Below are 18,478 nucleotides of genomic sequence, written 5' to 3' on the forward strand. Positions count from 1 at the left end.
GAAGAAACACAACAGAATGATAGTGCAAGCACTCCCTGGATATACCACTTCCACTAGATCTGATTTCAACAGTGCCACCACAGGAAAAGAAATTCTCCAGTTTCATTTCTCCTGTACTCCAACCAAGATTCTGATTAATGCCACTCACCAGAAGTTTAGCTTGTTCGGGCAGTGAAATTTGTTCCCTCTTTCCATCTGGATACCTTAGCATCAGCTGTGCCTTTGGTCCTAGCATAAAGGAAGTTACTACAAGTTAACAAACAACAAGGCAGCTGAACTGAGCTCTTCTCTAGATTTTAATCCCTGCTATGCTTTACTACACAGCATAGCAGAGTTACGGACTGCAGAAAAACATAAGGTTCCAGTCTATAATGACATATTTCTATCACGTGTTTAAAATATACAAATCAAAGCAGAACTCTTGCAATAGTTAATAGTAGTGACTGAAACTGGTCAACATTCCAAGAGAAAAGCACGCTATGCTACTTCTGCCTTTGAGATCACTTCACTCTGCTGCACCCCAGCTCAGCTGCCGCAGGGAGGAACAGAGACTCCAGGGACTTGTTTGTATCAGCCAAAGGTGCATTACTAAAACTTGGTCCAGACCGTCAAGGCCATCAAGTTAACTCTACCATAATGGTAGAAGCCCTGGCATAAGCACCCCCATTATATCAATCTGTACTTCATTCGTAGGTGAGGTCTCAAACTAAGAAGCTTGAGCTCAGTGACTAATATGACTCAGCACTTTGTGGCATCACTATGCCAAAGCGGTGCTGCTGGCAAGGTGAATCACTCAAACACGTGATGTCGAGGAGGGAGGAGTAAGACTGAAGAAAAGATTTAGCTTTTCAAAACAAGGGATGAAACCAGGCTTGTCAATGTATAAAGATTTTCAGGGAAAAACCCCAAACATGGGTCACTATAGGGAAAAAAAAAAGTGGCAACTTACCATTCACATCTAGGCCCTGAAATGTACTTTCGGGCTTGTCAGTTGACTCCTCCAGTATCCCTGCATCTACGCAGGGCTGCGCTCTGTGATTTGATGTTGTCCCAGGCTCAGTCCTTGCAGTGGTCTCAGGCTGAGGCCTCCAGCTCTCCTCTTTTTTATACCCCAAGTCCTTGTGCGGAGATTTCCTCAGCTTGGCAGGATTCTCTGACTCCTCCTCCTCCTCCTCAGACCCACAAACCGAAATAAACTCTTCACTTCCAGAAAAAAGCTCTGACTCTGACTCCTCATCTGACCGACTCTCCTGCTTGGCCTGTGAGGAATCAAAATGTGTCTCCTGTAACGAAGCTCTGATAGCAGCTTCCAACTGGCTGTCCTCGCTGGCATCAATGAGACTCTCCTGTTGAATACAGACATAATACAAACACAGAAAAATTGCTCTGAAATATGTACTGAAAATCAACAGGACATCAATCTTCCAAAGAGAAGCTCCTACAGTTGTCAGGAACAAACATTAAGGAATGCTAGTCATGCTACAACTACTTAATGACTTCTCCTTGGAGTTTCACACAGACTAATATATTTCCTTCTACAAAGGCATTCTGTGACTGCTAAATCCAAAACAAATGCCAAAAGCACAAACTGCTCAACAAAAGCAGTTATCATGGGAGAAGGCATTCCCTGGCACACCACAACTTTGCACGCTCTTGCACTGTATCATTAAGTCTGTTTATACTCCTGAATGGGAAATCAGTGCAGCTGGATAAAGACAGGCTAGCACGTTTTTTCAGGCTTCTCCAGCCCTCCTAGAGAGCCTCATACTTACTGAACGAGAGCATTTTTGGGGAGGGCTCGTAGAATGGCCATCCAGCTGTCCATGCTCACTCAGAAACCCAGTCACTTGGTCCAAGAAAGAAGTTACATCTAGCTGGTGCCACTCCACCAGTTTCTGGCCTAGGGAACAAAAGGCGTCATGAAATGTAACTTCAGCAAAATACTGCAGCTTAGCGGTGAAACACACCAATCCACTGCAGTACATATTTGTGGCAGTTTTGTGGAATTGCAGCTTTCTGCAGGCTACCACCTGACAATTATGAAGCTTCCTTTTTCCACTCCCTTGGGAAGCTTTCAATCACAGAGAGGCATAAATACAGGGCCTATATTATTTTCATTCTTTCATTTTATCTATGGGAATGTGTGCACAGAATGGTGAATTAGGCTTCAAAATTAAAAAAAAAAAAAAGCGCCAAACAGCTAAGTTTTTGAAGAAGCATTTCTACATTCTTGCTTGCTTTGATTCAACACCTTGACAAACAGCATTTGTTTCTGTAAGTGAAGTGCTAAGCAGAGTATGCTAACTTCAGTTTTGACAGTTTAATAAAAGGTTTTGGGCAGTGTAAGTCAAATAGCAAGAAATCTTGGCTTGATTACAGACACTACTTCTTCAGTCCTGACAAGCAGGAGACCAGACCATTAATATAGTTGCATTATATGATGATAAAAGAAGAAAGGGTGTTGGGATACAAAAGAAAAAGTAACAATTTCAAAAGATTCGGAGGAGGAGGTAGACGTTTGATTGTTCAGGTGAAAAAAACCACAAAACCAAACAACAAAACCAAAGCCAAAATCAGTATTTCAAAATCAAGATGCAATTTAATAAGTCATCTCTGAGCCTCACATAGCTACTGTGCAAGGAGCAAGAAGCAGATTCATGTAATGCTTACAAACACTGTCATCTGCTCATCACATGATTTCAAGTAGCTATTAAAAGCACACTTTAGAAAAAAATACTAATTTCAGAGTATTACCACCAGGTGGTACTATTTTAACTTTCCAAGTAAAGTACTCACTAACCTATAGCAAGCACAATAACCAATACACAAAATTTCAGCAAGCCTTGGGAGTTTTATTCCCTTAGTTTCTCCAAAACATACTGCTTCCGTCCTTCGAGGACACAGAATCGCAGAATTCACAGAATCACAGAATTGTTGAGGTTGTAAAAGACCTCTGAGATCATCAAGCTCAGCCTACGACCAAACAGCATGGTCTCTCAGAGAGCAAAACAATGTAACTGAGATTCTTCAGCTGAATGTACACATACAGCAAAAGATGGTATTCTAGCCTATAGCTGCCAGTCTTTCTCACAGCAAATACAAACTGCAGGTCAGCAACTCCCACTTATCTTACCTGTCCTGGGATCCAGGATGGAGACATAAGGGAAGTCTGCTAATTTATAAAACTGTATGTACCTCTGGCCTTCCTCACTGTCATGGTATACCTACAAAATACCATGTTGGAAGCAAATTACTTGGTGGAGAGGGAACACAGACTGTACCTTGAAAATATACGAAGTTTTTCTCTGTTTTACAATATATGCTACAAATAGTACTCCCAGTAACTCTGATAAGCTGAAATTACGCCTCTAACATATTAGAAGCTACATCATAACATCCTGAATGCACAAACGAAAGATGGTTTATGCATTCAAATGTGTATCCATGAACTACATCTACATCTATAAATGACATCTCAATGAGTGACTGCATCTTTTCTGCAACTTCACCAAGAGAACTGTAACAGTGCATTTTATTCAAAGAAGCCTGTTTTTTGTCCTGCCCCACCTACCAGGACACCAAGTTATCCAGACAGCCCCATTAAATTTCTCACCTGCCAAAAAATGAAGTGTTCCCGGATAATGTTCTTCACAGCCTCGTTGCTCCAGACATCACGGTTGAGACACTGACAGGCAAAATCTTGGACATTCTGAATATTTATCATGAGCCATTTGTTCTGCATCTGACCACACTCCTTGGCCTGTAAGCAGAGGGAAAAGTTTCATCAGATAAAACTGAAGAGCCAGACATAACTAATGCCAGCAATGATCAGTGATGGTTTCTAACACTGTCAAGATTTTTCACCAAAACCCCTTCACAGTGAGAAAGATGGACAGTCCTACTGAAAAGGCATCCACAAAACAGAAGGCAGGGCTGAAAGACCTGCTTTAAATGAGACTGGTTGAATTACAGAATCACATCGATGAACAGAGCTGCTGGATTTCAACAAGCCAAGCACAGAGCGGGAAAAGCAACTTGAGGGGGGACACACAGGGATGCTAAATAAAGTATTTGTTTGGGAAAGAGAGTAGTCAATCACACTGATCTGACAACAGAGGAAAGACCTGCTCATTCTAAAGATAAACCTGTGGATCATCTATTTAAGTAGGTGGCATAATTGACAGAGGACTTGCATCAATTCAACAGGACCCCCTCTCTGTGCGCTTTCTTTTTTCTGTCCAAGTTTTGAGTTACTCTATTGCTGTGCAACTGCCAAATTAGGCATCCTTTTTGATGCTCGTTATCCAGACTGCAAGTGGGGAGGAAGACAGGAAGGCGCAGGAAGAAATCTTACTGGTTTGAGTCACAAAGCTGGCATTGTCTGATTGCTTGGTTGCAAGTTAATGGTAGGAGTTTGATCAAGAATGTAATTCTGATCGCTGAACTGTCATACCTGTTGAAAAAAAGAGGGCTATATCAACAGCAGGAAATCTGGAAAAACTGGAACTAGCATATGAACTCCCTTTCCTTTGAAAAAAGAAAAAAAAGTATTTATAAATAAGTGTGTTCGCCATCCTGCTGGTAACACACTTAACAGAAAATTCAAGGACTCAGGATGTTAGGCAAGATTTTGCTGTTTTGGGCAGTATTTTGTTCCCCACACCAAAGTGTTTACTTTTAAAATGAATTTTTAGCCAGTGAACTTTTGAACAGTCAGTCTATCCAATGTGTGATAGGCAGACACATGAATCCCACACACTTAGCTTCAAAAAGTGAAGAATCTCAGTCTATAAAATTAATCTGCAAGGCCAGGTGACCTGCAGACCCAATTTATATCTTACTCAAAGGAAAAAAAAATAATGTAGAAGCATGGAATAGTCCCTTTGTTCTTGCAAGGGACCTCATGCTAACTACTTACCACTTAATATTACAGTGTCAGAATCCAGTATTTGGTCACCAGAAAAGTGGAGCAGGTGACACTTAAGGAGCTGGTTAGGGTCTTCAATATAGTCATTACACTTTCATTTTAAAGACTTGCCTTGAGTTAACTGTGGATTTTGAAAACTAATTCTAGGAAATCAGTTTAAGACAAGGCCTAGAGGTACTGCCCAAGTTTAATGGGAACAAAAATCCTTATGCTATTCGAATCAATTGGACTGCCCTAGTCCTGTGTTCTAATGTAATCCATGTTGGATCAAAAGAACAAACTCAGAAATACATAACTAGAAAGCTGGAAAGTGCATCTCACTCTTCTACACTTACTTTGTGTATTTTTCAATATTAGTGAAAACCTAACTCTACCTCTCCTTTGTCCAGCTAAGGTCCTCAAAAGGATGTAAGCAGGAAATTCCACACAGAACATTTGCGAAGATGAGTTTTCACCTGTCGAGCAGGTATAGCTTTTGAAACTACTTTTAACTTCCTTCTAAAAACAACAGGCTTCATATTTAACACGTAAAAGACATAGTCAAATTGCTACCACCTCTCACACACACAATTCTGCTCTTACACAGCTTCTGTGTTTCTTCTGAGGGGGTGGAGGTAGCTGAAAGAAGATTGGGGGAGGAAGAAGTGCTGTGGGTTTGGAGATTAGTGGGTCATTTGGTATGTGACAAAAGAACAAGGGAAGGCTCAAGAGCTGGCTTGCATATCCAAAAGCTATGTCTGATGGCTTTAGATCTACTGTTTCCAGCATTAACTGCCTCCCTTCCTTCGAGGACAAAGGCCAGCAGCAGACACTTAAATAGCACACAGACACGATAAGAATAGAAACAAGCACTCTTTGCAAGCATCTCAGTTCAAACTTCCAGCAATTAGCAGAGTAGGAACTTTCAAGGACAGAGGTAGCCCACCTCAGGTACAACTGGCCAGATGCAAAACGAAATCAAACCTAATCTGTCGTAAGTATACCTTTACCTTTTCTACCCATTCAGATTTTTCATCACTACTGCAACTTAGAGCAACAAACCAGGAATCTGGTTAGACAGTATGTGAAAGAAGTCATGCTTTACACTCAGTACTGGATCTCACTGGATAACCTCTAGCTCTTGCACTACCAGAAATAACATATTTTCCTCTCTTTTGACTTTTCTGAGCCACATATGGTTTATAAATGTTGTAGTTCCTCTTCCTTGATCAGCTTTGTTGAAATGCACTGCTCCTTTAGTAAGCAGAGAGAAACAAGGAAGTGGAGCCAGCATCTTCTGACCTTCTGGACATCTGCACGATTCAGCTTGGAAGATAACAGGTGAAAAAGTCAGATTATCTAATAAGAAATACCCTATCTGTACTACACTTACACTTCTTATCTGAGCCAGGGCATACCTCCTTTCATCAACCAACCATTCTTGTGCCAAAGGTGTATCTGCAGGCTACTCATGCAAACTGCCAGTCTAGAAGCACCTTATGCAAAGATCATTGCACCATTTGAGTACAATGACTAGATTAGCTTCAAAGACAAAAAAAATATCAGTATCAGCTGTAAAGCTGGAGCAGCTAGAAAAGGTTTAACATGTAAAATAAGGAAACTCCACACAAACTTCACAGAAGTACTGAAATCCTAATAAGTGTTAAGCACAGAATTACACACTCCAGAACTATCTCCTCTCAAAAATGCAAAGTAAGTCAGTTTGGTGTGTACGCCTCACAAATTGAACCATATCTCACATCATAGACACAAAGAGATGAACTCCTGCAAGTCTTGAAAGCAGTCTTTGAGATAAGAAGAAAACCATGCTGTTCTTTACAAAGCATGTTTGGTGTAAACTTTAGTCATTTATTATACTCTCGTGATTTATTCTCAGCAGATTCTAGGTGAACAAGGTAACTCAGAAGCTTGATACACACAAAAGCTCAATATCGCAGTCAGGAAACAAGTTGCAAATCCCTTATGTAGTCTTAACAGACAACAGCCGAACTGTATAACCACACAACACTACTCAAATACAGACTTCTTCGTGTCACTACGTATTTCAGCTCTGAAGGCTTCTCTGAAGTCTTCCAGTAGGAAAAAATAAAGGCAGTTCTGGTCAACATCTCACTGGTCCACCAGTTGTTTGCCTCTGGTTTCTACAGCTCCACTCCACCAGGTAACTAACATCTAGTGGCTCATGTTCAGAAAGTGTGCAGGATTACAAGAAAGTATTTTAGAGATTTTTCGTATCAAATCTTTTTCAACACATTTCTGTGGTGTAATTTAGTTAATCACACACTTAACTTCCCAAGTATGGTGATCATAAGTTTTTCTGTATATGAAGCACACTGCTTTTTCAGACAGCAAGTTTTTAAAAAATCAATGTTATTCAACACTTGAAAATTTCTTTTCAATGAAAGGTAATTCTCACCTACTCTTAAAAGCTAGTATTATTGAATTAAAATGAAATGGCAACTTTTTGCACGTTGCTGATGATGAAGTTTCTTTGTAACTAAAGAAAAATAAAGTATCTTTGGGAAAGTCAGTCTACTTACTAACCAAAACAAGCTTAGAGTACTCAAAGAGAAGCATCAAAAGACAAACAACAAAGACACATTAAAATCTTAGTAAGACCAAATGCCACCACTCTTGCCAAGTTTGAATAAAGTCATAAATCCCAAATGATTCTATGATAAATGTACATGGCACAACACTGGCAGAATGCCTTTGCACAGCTACACACCAATAATAGTAAGAAAACCCCACTTAGTCTAAGACTAAACTACAAGAGCATCATAGTGACAGTATTTAGTCTTTGGTATTCTGGAACATGATAACCATCTCTGGTTTATGATGCAGTTGATGTATGTTTATCTAAGCATACAGAGAAGGAAGAAGCTACCAGCAGCTTGCTGGAGAATAATTTTGGGAGACTAGTCACTGAAGTCACAGTAGGTTCAACATTGCCCCAGGCTGAAGGGGCACAGCAATCTATGGTGATAAAAGGTAAAATGGAAGGGGTAATGGGCAACAGATTAAGAAGCTGAAGATTTTTACTGCAGTGAAGTTGAGGAGCATCAGTTTGAAATTAAGGGTATCCCATGGGACAAAGAACTGTACAAGAACCCAAAAAGGTGAATACCAATACCAGAAAGTGCATGTATATGTCTTTAAATTTGAGCTACTGCAAAGAACAGGACATTTATTTACAAGACTGAATAAGAATGCACAGACTTTAGGACAATTAAATCTATCGATCAGTTACTGTCATCCTCTGAAACTACTTTTGAATGTGGTGGATGTCACAATCAACGTTGCTAAAGTCTTGATACGTTTCCAGCAAGACAGGAGAAAAGACTAGCTCAGATCTCCAATTCCAGAGCCAAAGTCAGAGGGCACTCACTGTCCGTGTGAAGGTTCCAGTCTGGAGCAGCAGTAGCTGTTTTCTTGTGAATTCCCCTTACTGTTGCCTTTAATCATGCATTTCCTGGGCTCACAATCAGCTCTGAACCATAGGCCCAGTAGGTATCATCAGCTGGAGGACCTGGCACTGCCTTCTTTGAAGTAAAGCCTCAATCACAGATCACAAGGCAGGGATGCCTTAGCACCAGCTACTTCACCCTGCTCAGCTGCTGAGGCAGACACAGCTATTCTCTGCCAGCATCCTTACAAATCCAGAATTTTCTTAGAAGATTAAACACATGGCTATATCAGAAAATAGGACTTAGTGACAAATTGACTGATCCCTAATGATTTGGGAAGCATAAAAAGAGAGATGAGGCCAACAGCATGAGAGCTGAAGACTCAATAAAGGTACATAGCACTTCTCCAAAAATTCTCCAGTAGTGCTCTAGTATTTGTGCACGGCAGCAAGGGCAAATGTGTAAAGAACGTAAATAATATTTTTGTTCAGCTCATGCTGTCTCATCTACAGCAGTAACGTTTGTGGCCTCTGTATTGCACCATCTGATCATTAGTTTGCATTCCCATTAAATCATTATTTAATAATTAAAAAAAAAATAAAAAAAAAATCAATCTCAGCTACTTAAAGATGACCAGGTTGAAGTTCAATAGTAACTGCAACTTCTGAAGAATATCTAGAAATTATGGAGTCAAAACCCAAAAATAAACACCAATGTGCATATTCTCTAATCATTAGTTAAGTCAGTAACACATACCATAACTTATGACTAAATCCAGACAAGAATCTACAGACAAGAATCTACACATAAGGTGCAGAAGGTGATACCTGAAATTATTCAGAGCTAACAGCCCCTTCTCAGGCAGCCAGTCTGTCGGATACTTTTTCCATCACTACCAGATGCAAAAGACAACCACCGTGACTTTATATAAGAGCAAGACCTCTACAGCAGGTAAAGTTGTACCTTCATGACCAAGCCACACTCAAATACTTTTACTAGCTCAGGTATCAGAAACCACTTAGCCATCTTAACATTATTCCACCCGAGCTCCTTAGCAGAGCTGTGCTGCAAACTATACTGCCCCTTGTGAAGTGCTTGCTCAACTATCCAAAGCAATCTTACTTCAGGTTTTTCTGTATCGTGCTCTACAGACACACTGAGGGATGCAGTTTTTCAATTTTGACCATTCTCCTTTTGTGCACTGAAGTCTTTCATCAAGTGTGATTTGACACACATAAACGGTGTGGTCTAACATCATTAGTTAAGTCCTTCAATAAACCAAGTTAAGCAGTCCATCAAGTATTTATCACTATATGGTCTTTTGCAACTTTCTGATCACCCAACAATGGATCCATACACGTCAAGGCTTCCACACTGTACACATTCATCACATAAAAACTGCACCCAAAATTTCAAAACTTACCGTTTCAAAGCTGCCTTTGTGCATCAGATCAATGGGAGGCCTGAAGAGGTCTGCTAGAGTAGTGAGTTTCTTATCTACTGCCCCTCCATTTCGTAGCTCCTGTTCCTGTCGAACTGCACAGGCCCAAGAGGAAAGGAAACAGAATTAGACAAAATACACACAAGATGGATTTATTATTGGCTATACACTCATACATAAAATTTTGGCACTAGAGTTACAAGGTTACACCACACTGAAGATTAGCTGCTTTGTACAGCAAGAGTCTTGCTTGCCCTAGCTTTCTCAAGCACTCGGCATTTATTTCATTTTGTGAAAAAAATCTTAATAAATGTGAGTATCAGCAGAGGGAGTCATATGCAAGTATTTGAAAATAAATGAGGAAAAAAAAAGCAAACCCGAGACTTGTCCCCAGTGACGATTTTAGACGGGGAAACTGAGCTAGATCATAACTTTTATTTGGAATATTTCTGTTCCAGTGTTTCTGTTTCCTGACTGTAAGGCAATTCCGCAGAAAAGAAAAAAACAAAAAAACAACAAAACCAAACTTAGTTTATATGAAGAAAAGATGTTTATATCCAATATCTATTCTTCCCATAATCAGAATCCCGCCCATTTTGACGTGAATATGTTTTCAGTCTTGCTCACCCCCAGTCTTATATTTGAGCATGTTTCTTTTAATAGCAAAAATTCCATTCAAAATAATACAGAATCTATCTCCTACATAGACATGATCGTATACCATACAGGTAAATTATACCAATTGCTCACCTAAAAACATAGAGATGCAATGCATTTTATGGAATCAAGTAAGCTGAAATGAGCAGTAACTATCTCATGACCAAAAACCTTCCAGCAGTTAAAGGAGCTGTCAGTGGGTTATGTCATACAAACCACTTTTAAGCAGTCACTGGATGCCAACAGGGAAAAAAACCTCACAACCCTGTGGAGCAGGCCTAGGAGCCAGGATATATTCTGGACTTTAACGGCCAGGACTGCTTTGTCAGAGATAGTCAGACAGTGATAGTAATCTATGAAGTTTTACCAAAAAGCATGATAAAGTTTCATCATAAGCTCTCACAATGTTTTTCTATATTGTGCACGTCTTACAAGAGTGAATGTCTTATAAGAGTGAAGATATTGAGAAAAAAAATAAGAGTATGCTTATTCTGTAAATGGTGCATTTTCATTTACACAGCTACGAGTAACTTTAGCACTTAACCAGTTTATTATTATTGGAAAAACCCTACCAAACCTGTCAGTGGAAAAACAGCAATTGTGAATACTTTTTTCAGTTCAGCATCCAACAGCACATAGCTACATGGGAACCTGGTTAGACCTCTTGAACACTCCAGAAACATCAGCAATAACAACTGCACAACAGCTCTAACTCAGCTACGAAGTATCTGGTCAAAGAATTACATTCCATGAAATGTAATGGCTTAAACAACAGCCAACAGTTTGTCATTTGGGGATTCGGCATATGTACAGCTATACAGCAGTAAACATGAGAACCTTGTGTGTGGCAAGAAGAAGCCTCAAGGCTACTCTAATTCAAGTGCCAAAAAGACCACTGGCTAGCCAGAAAAATTCAGTGGATTAACTTAATTTCTACATGGGCCTTAGATACTTCCCCCTTTTCAATTCCCTCTAGAGCAATAAAAAGGTGCGGTTTTTTGAGAGTTAACAAGACAATATTTGCCACACCAAAGCAGACAGAACACACTGTCTTTTATCTATGTAACACAGGCAAAAGTGCTTGGACCAGCATCCTCACTACCTGCTTCATGTGTCCATTATCCAGTACTGTTCCTTCAGCCACTCCAGGAGAATAAACTAACAATCTTAACTGTACTGCAAACATGGAAGAGACATGTCAACAAACAGTACTGACACTACAACAATAAACAGTCTAATAATGTTATTTAAAAAAATACCTTTTGCTATAAAAACAGGCAATTTAAAAAGCATTCAACAGCTGAAAGCTGTCCTAGACCACAAGAGAAACTATTTTTCAATCTTACTTTCATTTTAAAAAAACACAACCTCTGGCTTACTGATCTGTAGACACTTACTGGTTTCTGTTTGAAAATCCCGAAAGCCATCAAATATTGAGCGCGCAGGTCTGCGTCTTTTAGGAGCTTAAAAAAATATTTCACAAATTATTTCAGAAGTATACTACTGAATTAATTACATAATAGTACTTTCCATCATATATATGGGGAAACAGAACAGGGACTCAAAAGGATGAATGATGAGGGATAAGGTCATTAGGAAGGAGGAGGATGGAAATTCGAAGGAGGATGGAAATAGATAGTTTGTCAAGATTTATTTGCCAACACATCCTCTCTCTAGCAAACCTTACCCCAGAAACAAAACAGGTATCAACAATAGACAAAAATTTAAAGTTAGCCCATCAGTATGTAGTGGCAGTGCTGTCACAGCATCAACATGTCACAATGCCGTCAAATTTTTTACCAAAGACCTTCAAGTAGCTGAAAAACTTCAAAAGATTAAACCCCATGGGAGAATATTTTCTTCATTAGGAAACACATTTGTTTTTTCCACAATGCACTTCTTTTCTAATCTCTTATCCCAAGATCCTGTCTCAACTTCTTGGCTGGACTGGCAACAGCCACACTCTTCCATTTGGTGCAGTATCACCGTCTGCAAGGAAGCCTTCAGAAGAGATTATTTGCAACTGGACAGAGACAGCAGCCCAGGTAGATAACTGGAACAGTACCTAAAAGTACCACTTAAGTCCTATGGTACAACACAACCGCTATACTTAGAATGCAAAACAGAACTGCCTGTCAAGACTGATTTCAACTATTTGTCTGCATTACTATCAACTAAAACCAGAACAAATTTAAGATAAAACTTTCAAAGCCCAGTTGTGTATATCCACCAGAAACCTGTAGTAAGAAAAATCCATTTACTGTGAGAAAGCACGACCTATGCACAGGTCACAAAGCAAGTACCTCCAAAACTTGATTCTAGAGACCTTTCTGGTTTTGCACCATAGTGCGTGCAACATCTTTCACCTTGTGCCACACCAAGGGCATAAGGAATGGTGCACAGATCTTGTTCCTTGCATTCTCCTTGTACAGAATATGAAGGAAAGAATTGGTGTATCCCATACAGACTATCATGGAAAAGAAAGTAAGCCTGAATGCAGAACAGGTCTGTGAATAATGCCTAACTCCAGTAAGTAACATCTCTTTTACTTTCAAATGCTTAGGCACAAGCACAACCCATTAAAGCCAACTTCAGAGTGACTTAAACTGTAGCTAAGAATAGCAAAAAACCAGCATTTCCCTTGCCAGGCTATGCTACAGTCCTGGCAGTGCTGGTGAAGATGTTCACAGCAGATGAACACAGGTAGATGTTTTCTGATATCCACTGTACTGCAAGATGGGATCCGTGCACCTAGCAGAGCACAAATAGACAGGGTCATCTCTTCAACTGGAAGAAACCCTACGCTCATACAAACACCTCAATATGAAACTGCTAAAACAAGAAACCAGCATGTCCTCTGCTTTGAGGTAAGACCTGAAAAGACAAAGTATTTCTCCAGTTTCAGCTATCTTGTCAGGCTGCTTTGTGCTGTAAATAGAAGTGGCATTACCACTGGTGGACAGGAAAGTGTCAGGAGGCTATCACTGACCCACAGATCACCTCCGTCAGATGGTCAATGACAGTGGATCTGAGAACAGTGTATGACCAATGAGTAGAACAGGAGCAAGCATTAGGGTCAGCAGATCTTAATCCTGCATTTCTTAGATTCTTGAACCCGTAAGAGTCTAAAAACGTTTGTCAAAACCTCTGTTGGGTCACAGGAACAAATGCACCGTCTTCTGAGAGGCCTCACCAGGGCACCTTCCTCTGGAACCACCTCTCAGCTTGTGCATCCTGCCTAAAAACCTCTCTGATGTTAAAAAAAAAAGTACCAAGAGATAAATAGTTTCAGGGTAAACCTGAAGCTTGGCCTCCATCTTCTTTCTAGAACAGGTACTAAACAATAGTAAAGAGCATTTCCTATGGGTATGAGACACCTGAAAGATGAGAACTTGCACGCCCTTTCTTGATAAAACAGGCAAGACTCTCAAACCACTTGACATGGCAAAAGCCATACAGGCAGCCAGAAATGGCCTGGCCAACACAAGGACAGAGCCTTACAAGGCTAGAGGAAGTAAGCATGAAAAGAAAGAGCCTTAGATCTCCACACAGACATGGACACTAAACAAAAGGAGAGGAGAATGCACCAGGTAACCAGGTAATCCAGTCCTGCTACAGAAGTTCCACCCCTGTGCTGCTGTAAAAGGGGCACTACAGCAGAGTAGTGTCTTACATGTATGGTATCTGAAGTGTTTTAGGTAAGCACCTAAAAGAAAACAGCACTTCCATCGCCTATTTCCTTAGAACAAGAAAATATTTCAAAAGCAAAAGTGATAAACGGCTTCAGAAAACAAACAAAGAGAACTGGTTGCATGGTGCAGGTTAAAGAGCAAAATCCTAAGCAAAAAATGGAGAAAATAATGAGGAATCATGCCGTTCAGCTCTTCCTTCTGATCTGTCATTGCTCTGAGAAGCATGCATTTGTCCACTTCCACTCATCAGTCAAGGCTCAATCTTCTATCCTGTCATCTTGAACACTTCCACAGCAGTACTGCATGGTTGGGAACCCCCAGAATGCAGAGGTATACTTATCACAGCTAATTGGCTGTTGTCTCACCAAGTCTCAGGAAACAGGAGTTAACAAATTAGTACCACTGGGAGTGTAGCATCTCTAATATGGGAGGTTTTCAATAACACTGGTGTTATTTCCAGGTATGTTATCACGTTACATGGCTGCAGAGTTGCAGCAGGGAAGAAAAACAAGAATAAAAATACATACAATGCTTTCTTCATATTCATCAAGTTCTGTTTTCGTTTTGTCACTTAACTCATCTCAAGATAAAGAAAATAAAAAAAGAAAGTAAGAACACAGGCCTACCTCCAAACAAGGGCTCAGGCTCTACTAAAATTTCCTGTTTTTGAGGAATTGGAGCTCGTACTTCATCCCTATCAAAGGGGAAGAAAAAAAATATCAGAGATCATAATACACCAATTACTACATAAATCATATCTCACTGTGCTCTAAAGCTTCTGCAACCTAAAACCAGCTAAGGATGCTGATATACCACTGTAAAGAATCAAAGAGATTTGGGGTCAAAAGGGACCTCAAGAGACCATCTATTACTGTTCATGACACTGTGCAGGGCTTGGTACACTCTGCATGAAATCTGGCATGTATGACCTTTCTAAGTCTTGACAGAAGACTACACAAATCCCTGGGTGACTTGACCCCAGGCTTGGTTAATCTATTATTTGAACATTTTTCTTCTTTAATAACCTTCTTAGAATCTGGAAAAGTTTATTGAAACTTAGCAAAGACTGCTGATTAATCCACTTCCCACCCGCATCCCCTGATAACCTACAGAGAGAGAAAAAAACCAACAAACTTATCTTCCTTATTACCAGGTTGCTTCTTTTGGAAGACGTTTTGCTTCCACTTCAAATTCACAGCCCTTTCACTTCCAGAGGAAGGAAAACAAGATGGTCAAAATGGCCACTTCCTTCTCATTTCTGAAGCAATTCTTTGCTTACATAGCTGCATTCCCTAGCATATCACCAGTTTAGTTATGCTTGCAGAAACTGCTAGATAATCTGAAATTGTGACTAGAAGAAAGGAAATCAAAAGAGCGCTGAAACAGTATCATTTATTCAACGTGGTCACCTGGTCCATGGATCTATATGAGCAAGGGCCTGTCCTCGCCTAAGGAAATCCATTACTGTATCCTCCATATTAATTATTCCTGCAGTGCCCTCTTCCCTAAGACTCTCTGAAGCTGTGAAGCATGCAATTTGTGGCTCTCGGCCATGCAGGTTTCAAAAAGTAACTCATTATGTCAGCAAGATGCACTAACCTTGCTGTTAACCTCCACAGCTTTGATTGCTGTTGTGAAGCTAGTTATCATCCACTATTGCATATTTATTGCTCTCTCTTCCTAGAAGTAACACTAAGCTGACCAGTACCTGGAAGGTGTCAAGTATAAAGAAAGAAAGTATTCCAAAAACAACCTGAATCTTAAATGTCACTGATGTGCCAGAAGTTGTCTAGAAATAAGAACTTTAACACCTACAGATAGAGAGTTTTAACTTCATTACCTCTCAAAGGTTCAAGCATGAAGGCACTTTGACATCAACTATACTGGTTAGTAATAAGAGAATTGTTTAAATTTATACATGTGCTTCAGAAGCATGAGTGGCAGGAACTTTCTTCAAAAGTCAGTTGTCTTTTTCTCAAAGTGGAAGATTTTCATAAAGACCAAAGCATGGCTAGGTTTAATTTGGAACATTTAATGAATGTGACTTACAACGATTTGCTTCCAGTCAAAATATTCCATTTATCCCAGGCAGACACCTTAACAGGCAGCACTGAAAGACTCTTTGCCATGGTCAAGTGCAACAATTCTTCCCTTTACTGGTATGTGATTTCTAAGACACTGTTGCAGATTTAGCATTTGCTTATTCCTCTGCATATTAGCATATGTGATCTAGTCTAGCCTTTCCAGTGCCAGACCTGGTTACACTTGAAACAACACAATAAAATCCTTACAAATGGGACTATGGTCATTTGCAATTTAAAAGTAAGAATCTCTTACTACTGGATCCCCACTTAAAAGTCTTGAGCTCTTTTTGCAAAAACCAATAAATAAGCTACAGAAAATTTCTGAAGTACATGCAAAAGAGAGTAAATTCTGTTGGTCTATGTACCACCTTATGTAGCACAAACTTACCCATTACAATATTGGAGCAATCAGTTTAATGAGATCAAAGCCCATATTGCAGAGAGTTGTCAGCAGGTTAGAAGTGACAATTGCCTTGTATGTTCTGCCTTACACTATTAAATTCTTAAGACAGACTACTCATTTATACAGACACGTTTATCAGGTACATACTCAGTGTGTGGTCGAACAGCGGACACGCCTGCAGAACTGGTGCTAGGTTCCTCTGCTATGCCTCCACCATCCAGAAACATGGTGACAGCCATCTCCAGATTATTGTTGCATGCTTCAAGCATATGCTTTCCCACACTTTCACTGGCACCTGTAATGCCAAACAAAAATTAAAGCATTCTTTGGAAAGCATTTTGATTGGAAGTGCTAGGAACAGCTGACCAGCAAGTTTTCTCTCTCAAAGCATTAATAATTAGAAAGAACAGTTCATCATTTGCCATTTATCTTCAAAGTAAAACTATTAAATGAGACAAACATACATATCTCATGGGAGAAGGGAATGCCTCCATAAAAGACAGCAAGACCTTTTCCATCCATCAGGAGAAAACTGGAAGGAAGCCATCTGAAGGGTTTTAGCACAGGTTTATTTTTTTTCCTTCTAGAGGTCAGACCTTTTCCTTGTACAATGTTCGAAACACTAGTAGGCATACACACACAAAAAAATGAAATCCTGACTTAACATTTTAACAGGAAGAATACTAAATCAGCTGCTAAAGGTTTTTTACCAACTTAAGATATTTAGAGATAGAAGAAAAGATACCCTGCTTTACTGATTGCTCTAAAAGGCAAAAAAAAAAAAGCAGAAGCTCATTCATGTAAGAGGAGGTGGAAAAGCCAAGACAGAGAAAGTTGTACTTGTCTACACAGCTATTCATATAATGACTAACATTTATTAACATCTCTCCTAAGTGTAATTAAATCCAGTCTTATTCTTGCTGCTCACAATTAAACAGTAGTTTACTTGTAACTCTTCCCTCAGTGAGTGAGCCTCTATTTCCCAAATTCTCTTCGAGAACCATACCATCAACAGAAGCACCCTCATCAATGGAAGCTCTCTTTAAATGACCCTTTAAATGTCTACTTATTACAGCGTCTGTCTCTATAGGTGGTGGGCTGCCAAAGAGTTTATTTTCCTATGGAAACACTGGTAGAGAGGAAGAGTGTTAAAATGCAGCTAAACCAGTTTGGGAGTAGTTTTCAGATATGCAGTAATTCCTACTAGGTTCACTGCAAGTCACCAAAATGATGAAAACACTTTCCCCAGCATCAGTCATAGATAACATGAGTTTGGTCAAAACATATTTGGACATTTCTGATTTTCTGGGAAAGACTCAAAAAGCTTGAGTCTTTTGAACAGAGAATACACTTTGAAACTGTCAAGATAAACCATTTCTAAACAACCTTCACCATTATATTAAATCATGGAGAAAGTCAAACTGACTGAGGGAACCAGTTTTCCAACAAAACACAACAACAACAAAAAACCAACCCAAACCAAACCACAATCTGCCATGAGAAGTGTACTCTGACAGCAGTCGGCTGCATTTTAAGACCTTAATTGAGATGAAGAAAATACAAAAAAAAAACTAATGACATCTCAAAAACCAATGTGAGAGCATCAAGTTCGCATTCTTCAAACAAACTGCTCTTTGGCATTTTCAGCTCATTTCAATTACAGCTTTAGCAATTAAAATATACCTGTATAGTAGGGAACACACACACTGCCCTACAACCTCACTGTACACTCATGTGAAGATATTCATTTAGAAGAAAAATTATTTTCAACTCTCCACTATTTCTCAACAGAGAAAGTGCTTGTACTGGTTCTTCATCACTCCTAAGGAAACTGCCATTATATGAATGTTTTCAGTGCTTGTGCTGG

General features: G+C 39.6%; 1 protein-coding gene across 1 annotated transcript in view; it reads right to left on the minus strand.

Moving 5' to 3' along the window:
- UBXN7 (UBX domain protein 7) overlaps positions 1–16,919 on the minus strand; it is a gene marked incomplete at its 5' end in the record, with an annotated part of 22,033 nt that extends 5,114 nt beyond the window's left edge. The window contains 9 exons of the mRNA XM_009876709.1: positions 149–228; positions 950–1,346; positions 1,773–1,900; positions 3,134–3,224; positions 3,614–3,760; positions 9,758–9,870; positions 11,830–11,895; positions 14,751–14,818; positions 16,759–16,919. Of these exons, the coding sequence (XP_009875011.1) occupies positions 149–228; positions 950–1,346; positions 1,773–1,900; positions 3,134–3,224; positions 3,614–3,760; positions 9,758–9,870; positions 11,830–11,895; positions 14,751–14,818; positions 16,759–16,919 (1,251 nt within the window). The remainder of the gene's footprint in view (positions 1–148; positions 229–949; positions 1,347–1,772; positions 1,901–3,133; positions 3,225–3,613; positions 3,761–9,757; positions 9,871–11,829; positions 11,896–14,750; positions 14,819–16,758) is intronic.
- Positions 16,920–18,478: the final 1,559 nt, after the last annotated feature.

The sequence above is a fragment of the Apaloderma vittatum genome, unplaced genomic scaffold (assembly GCF_000703405.1).
Source record: "Apaloderma vittatum isolate BGI_N311 unplaced genomic scaffold, ASM70340v1 scaffold8969, whole genome shotgun sequence".
Lineage (NCBI taxonomy): Eukaryota > Metazoa > Chordata > Aves > Trogoniformes > Trogonidae > Apaloderma > Apaloderma vittatum.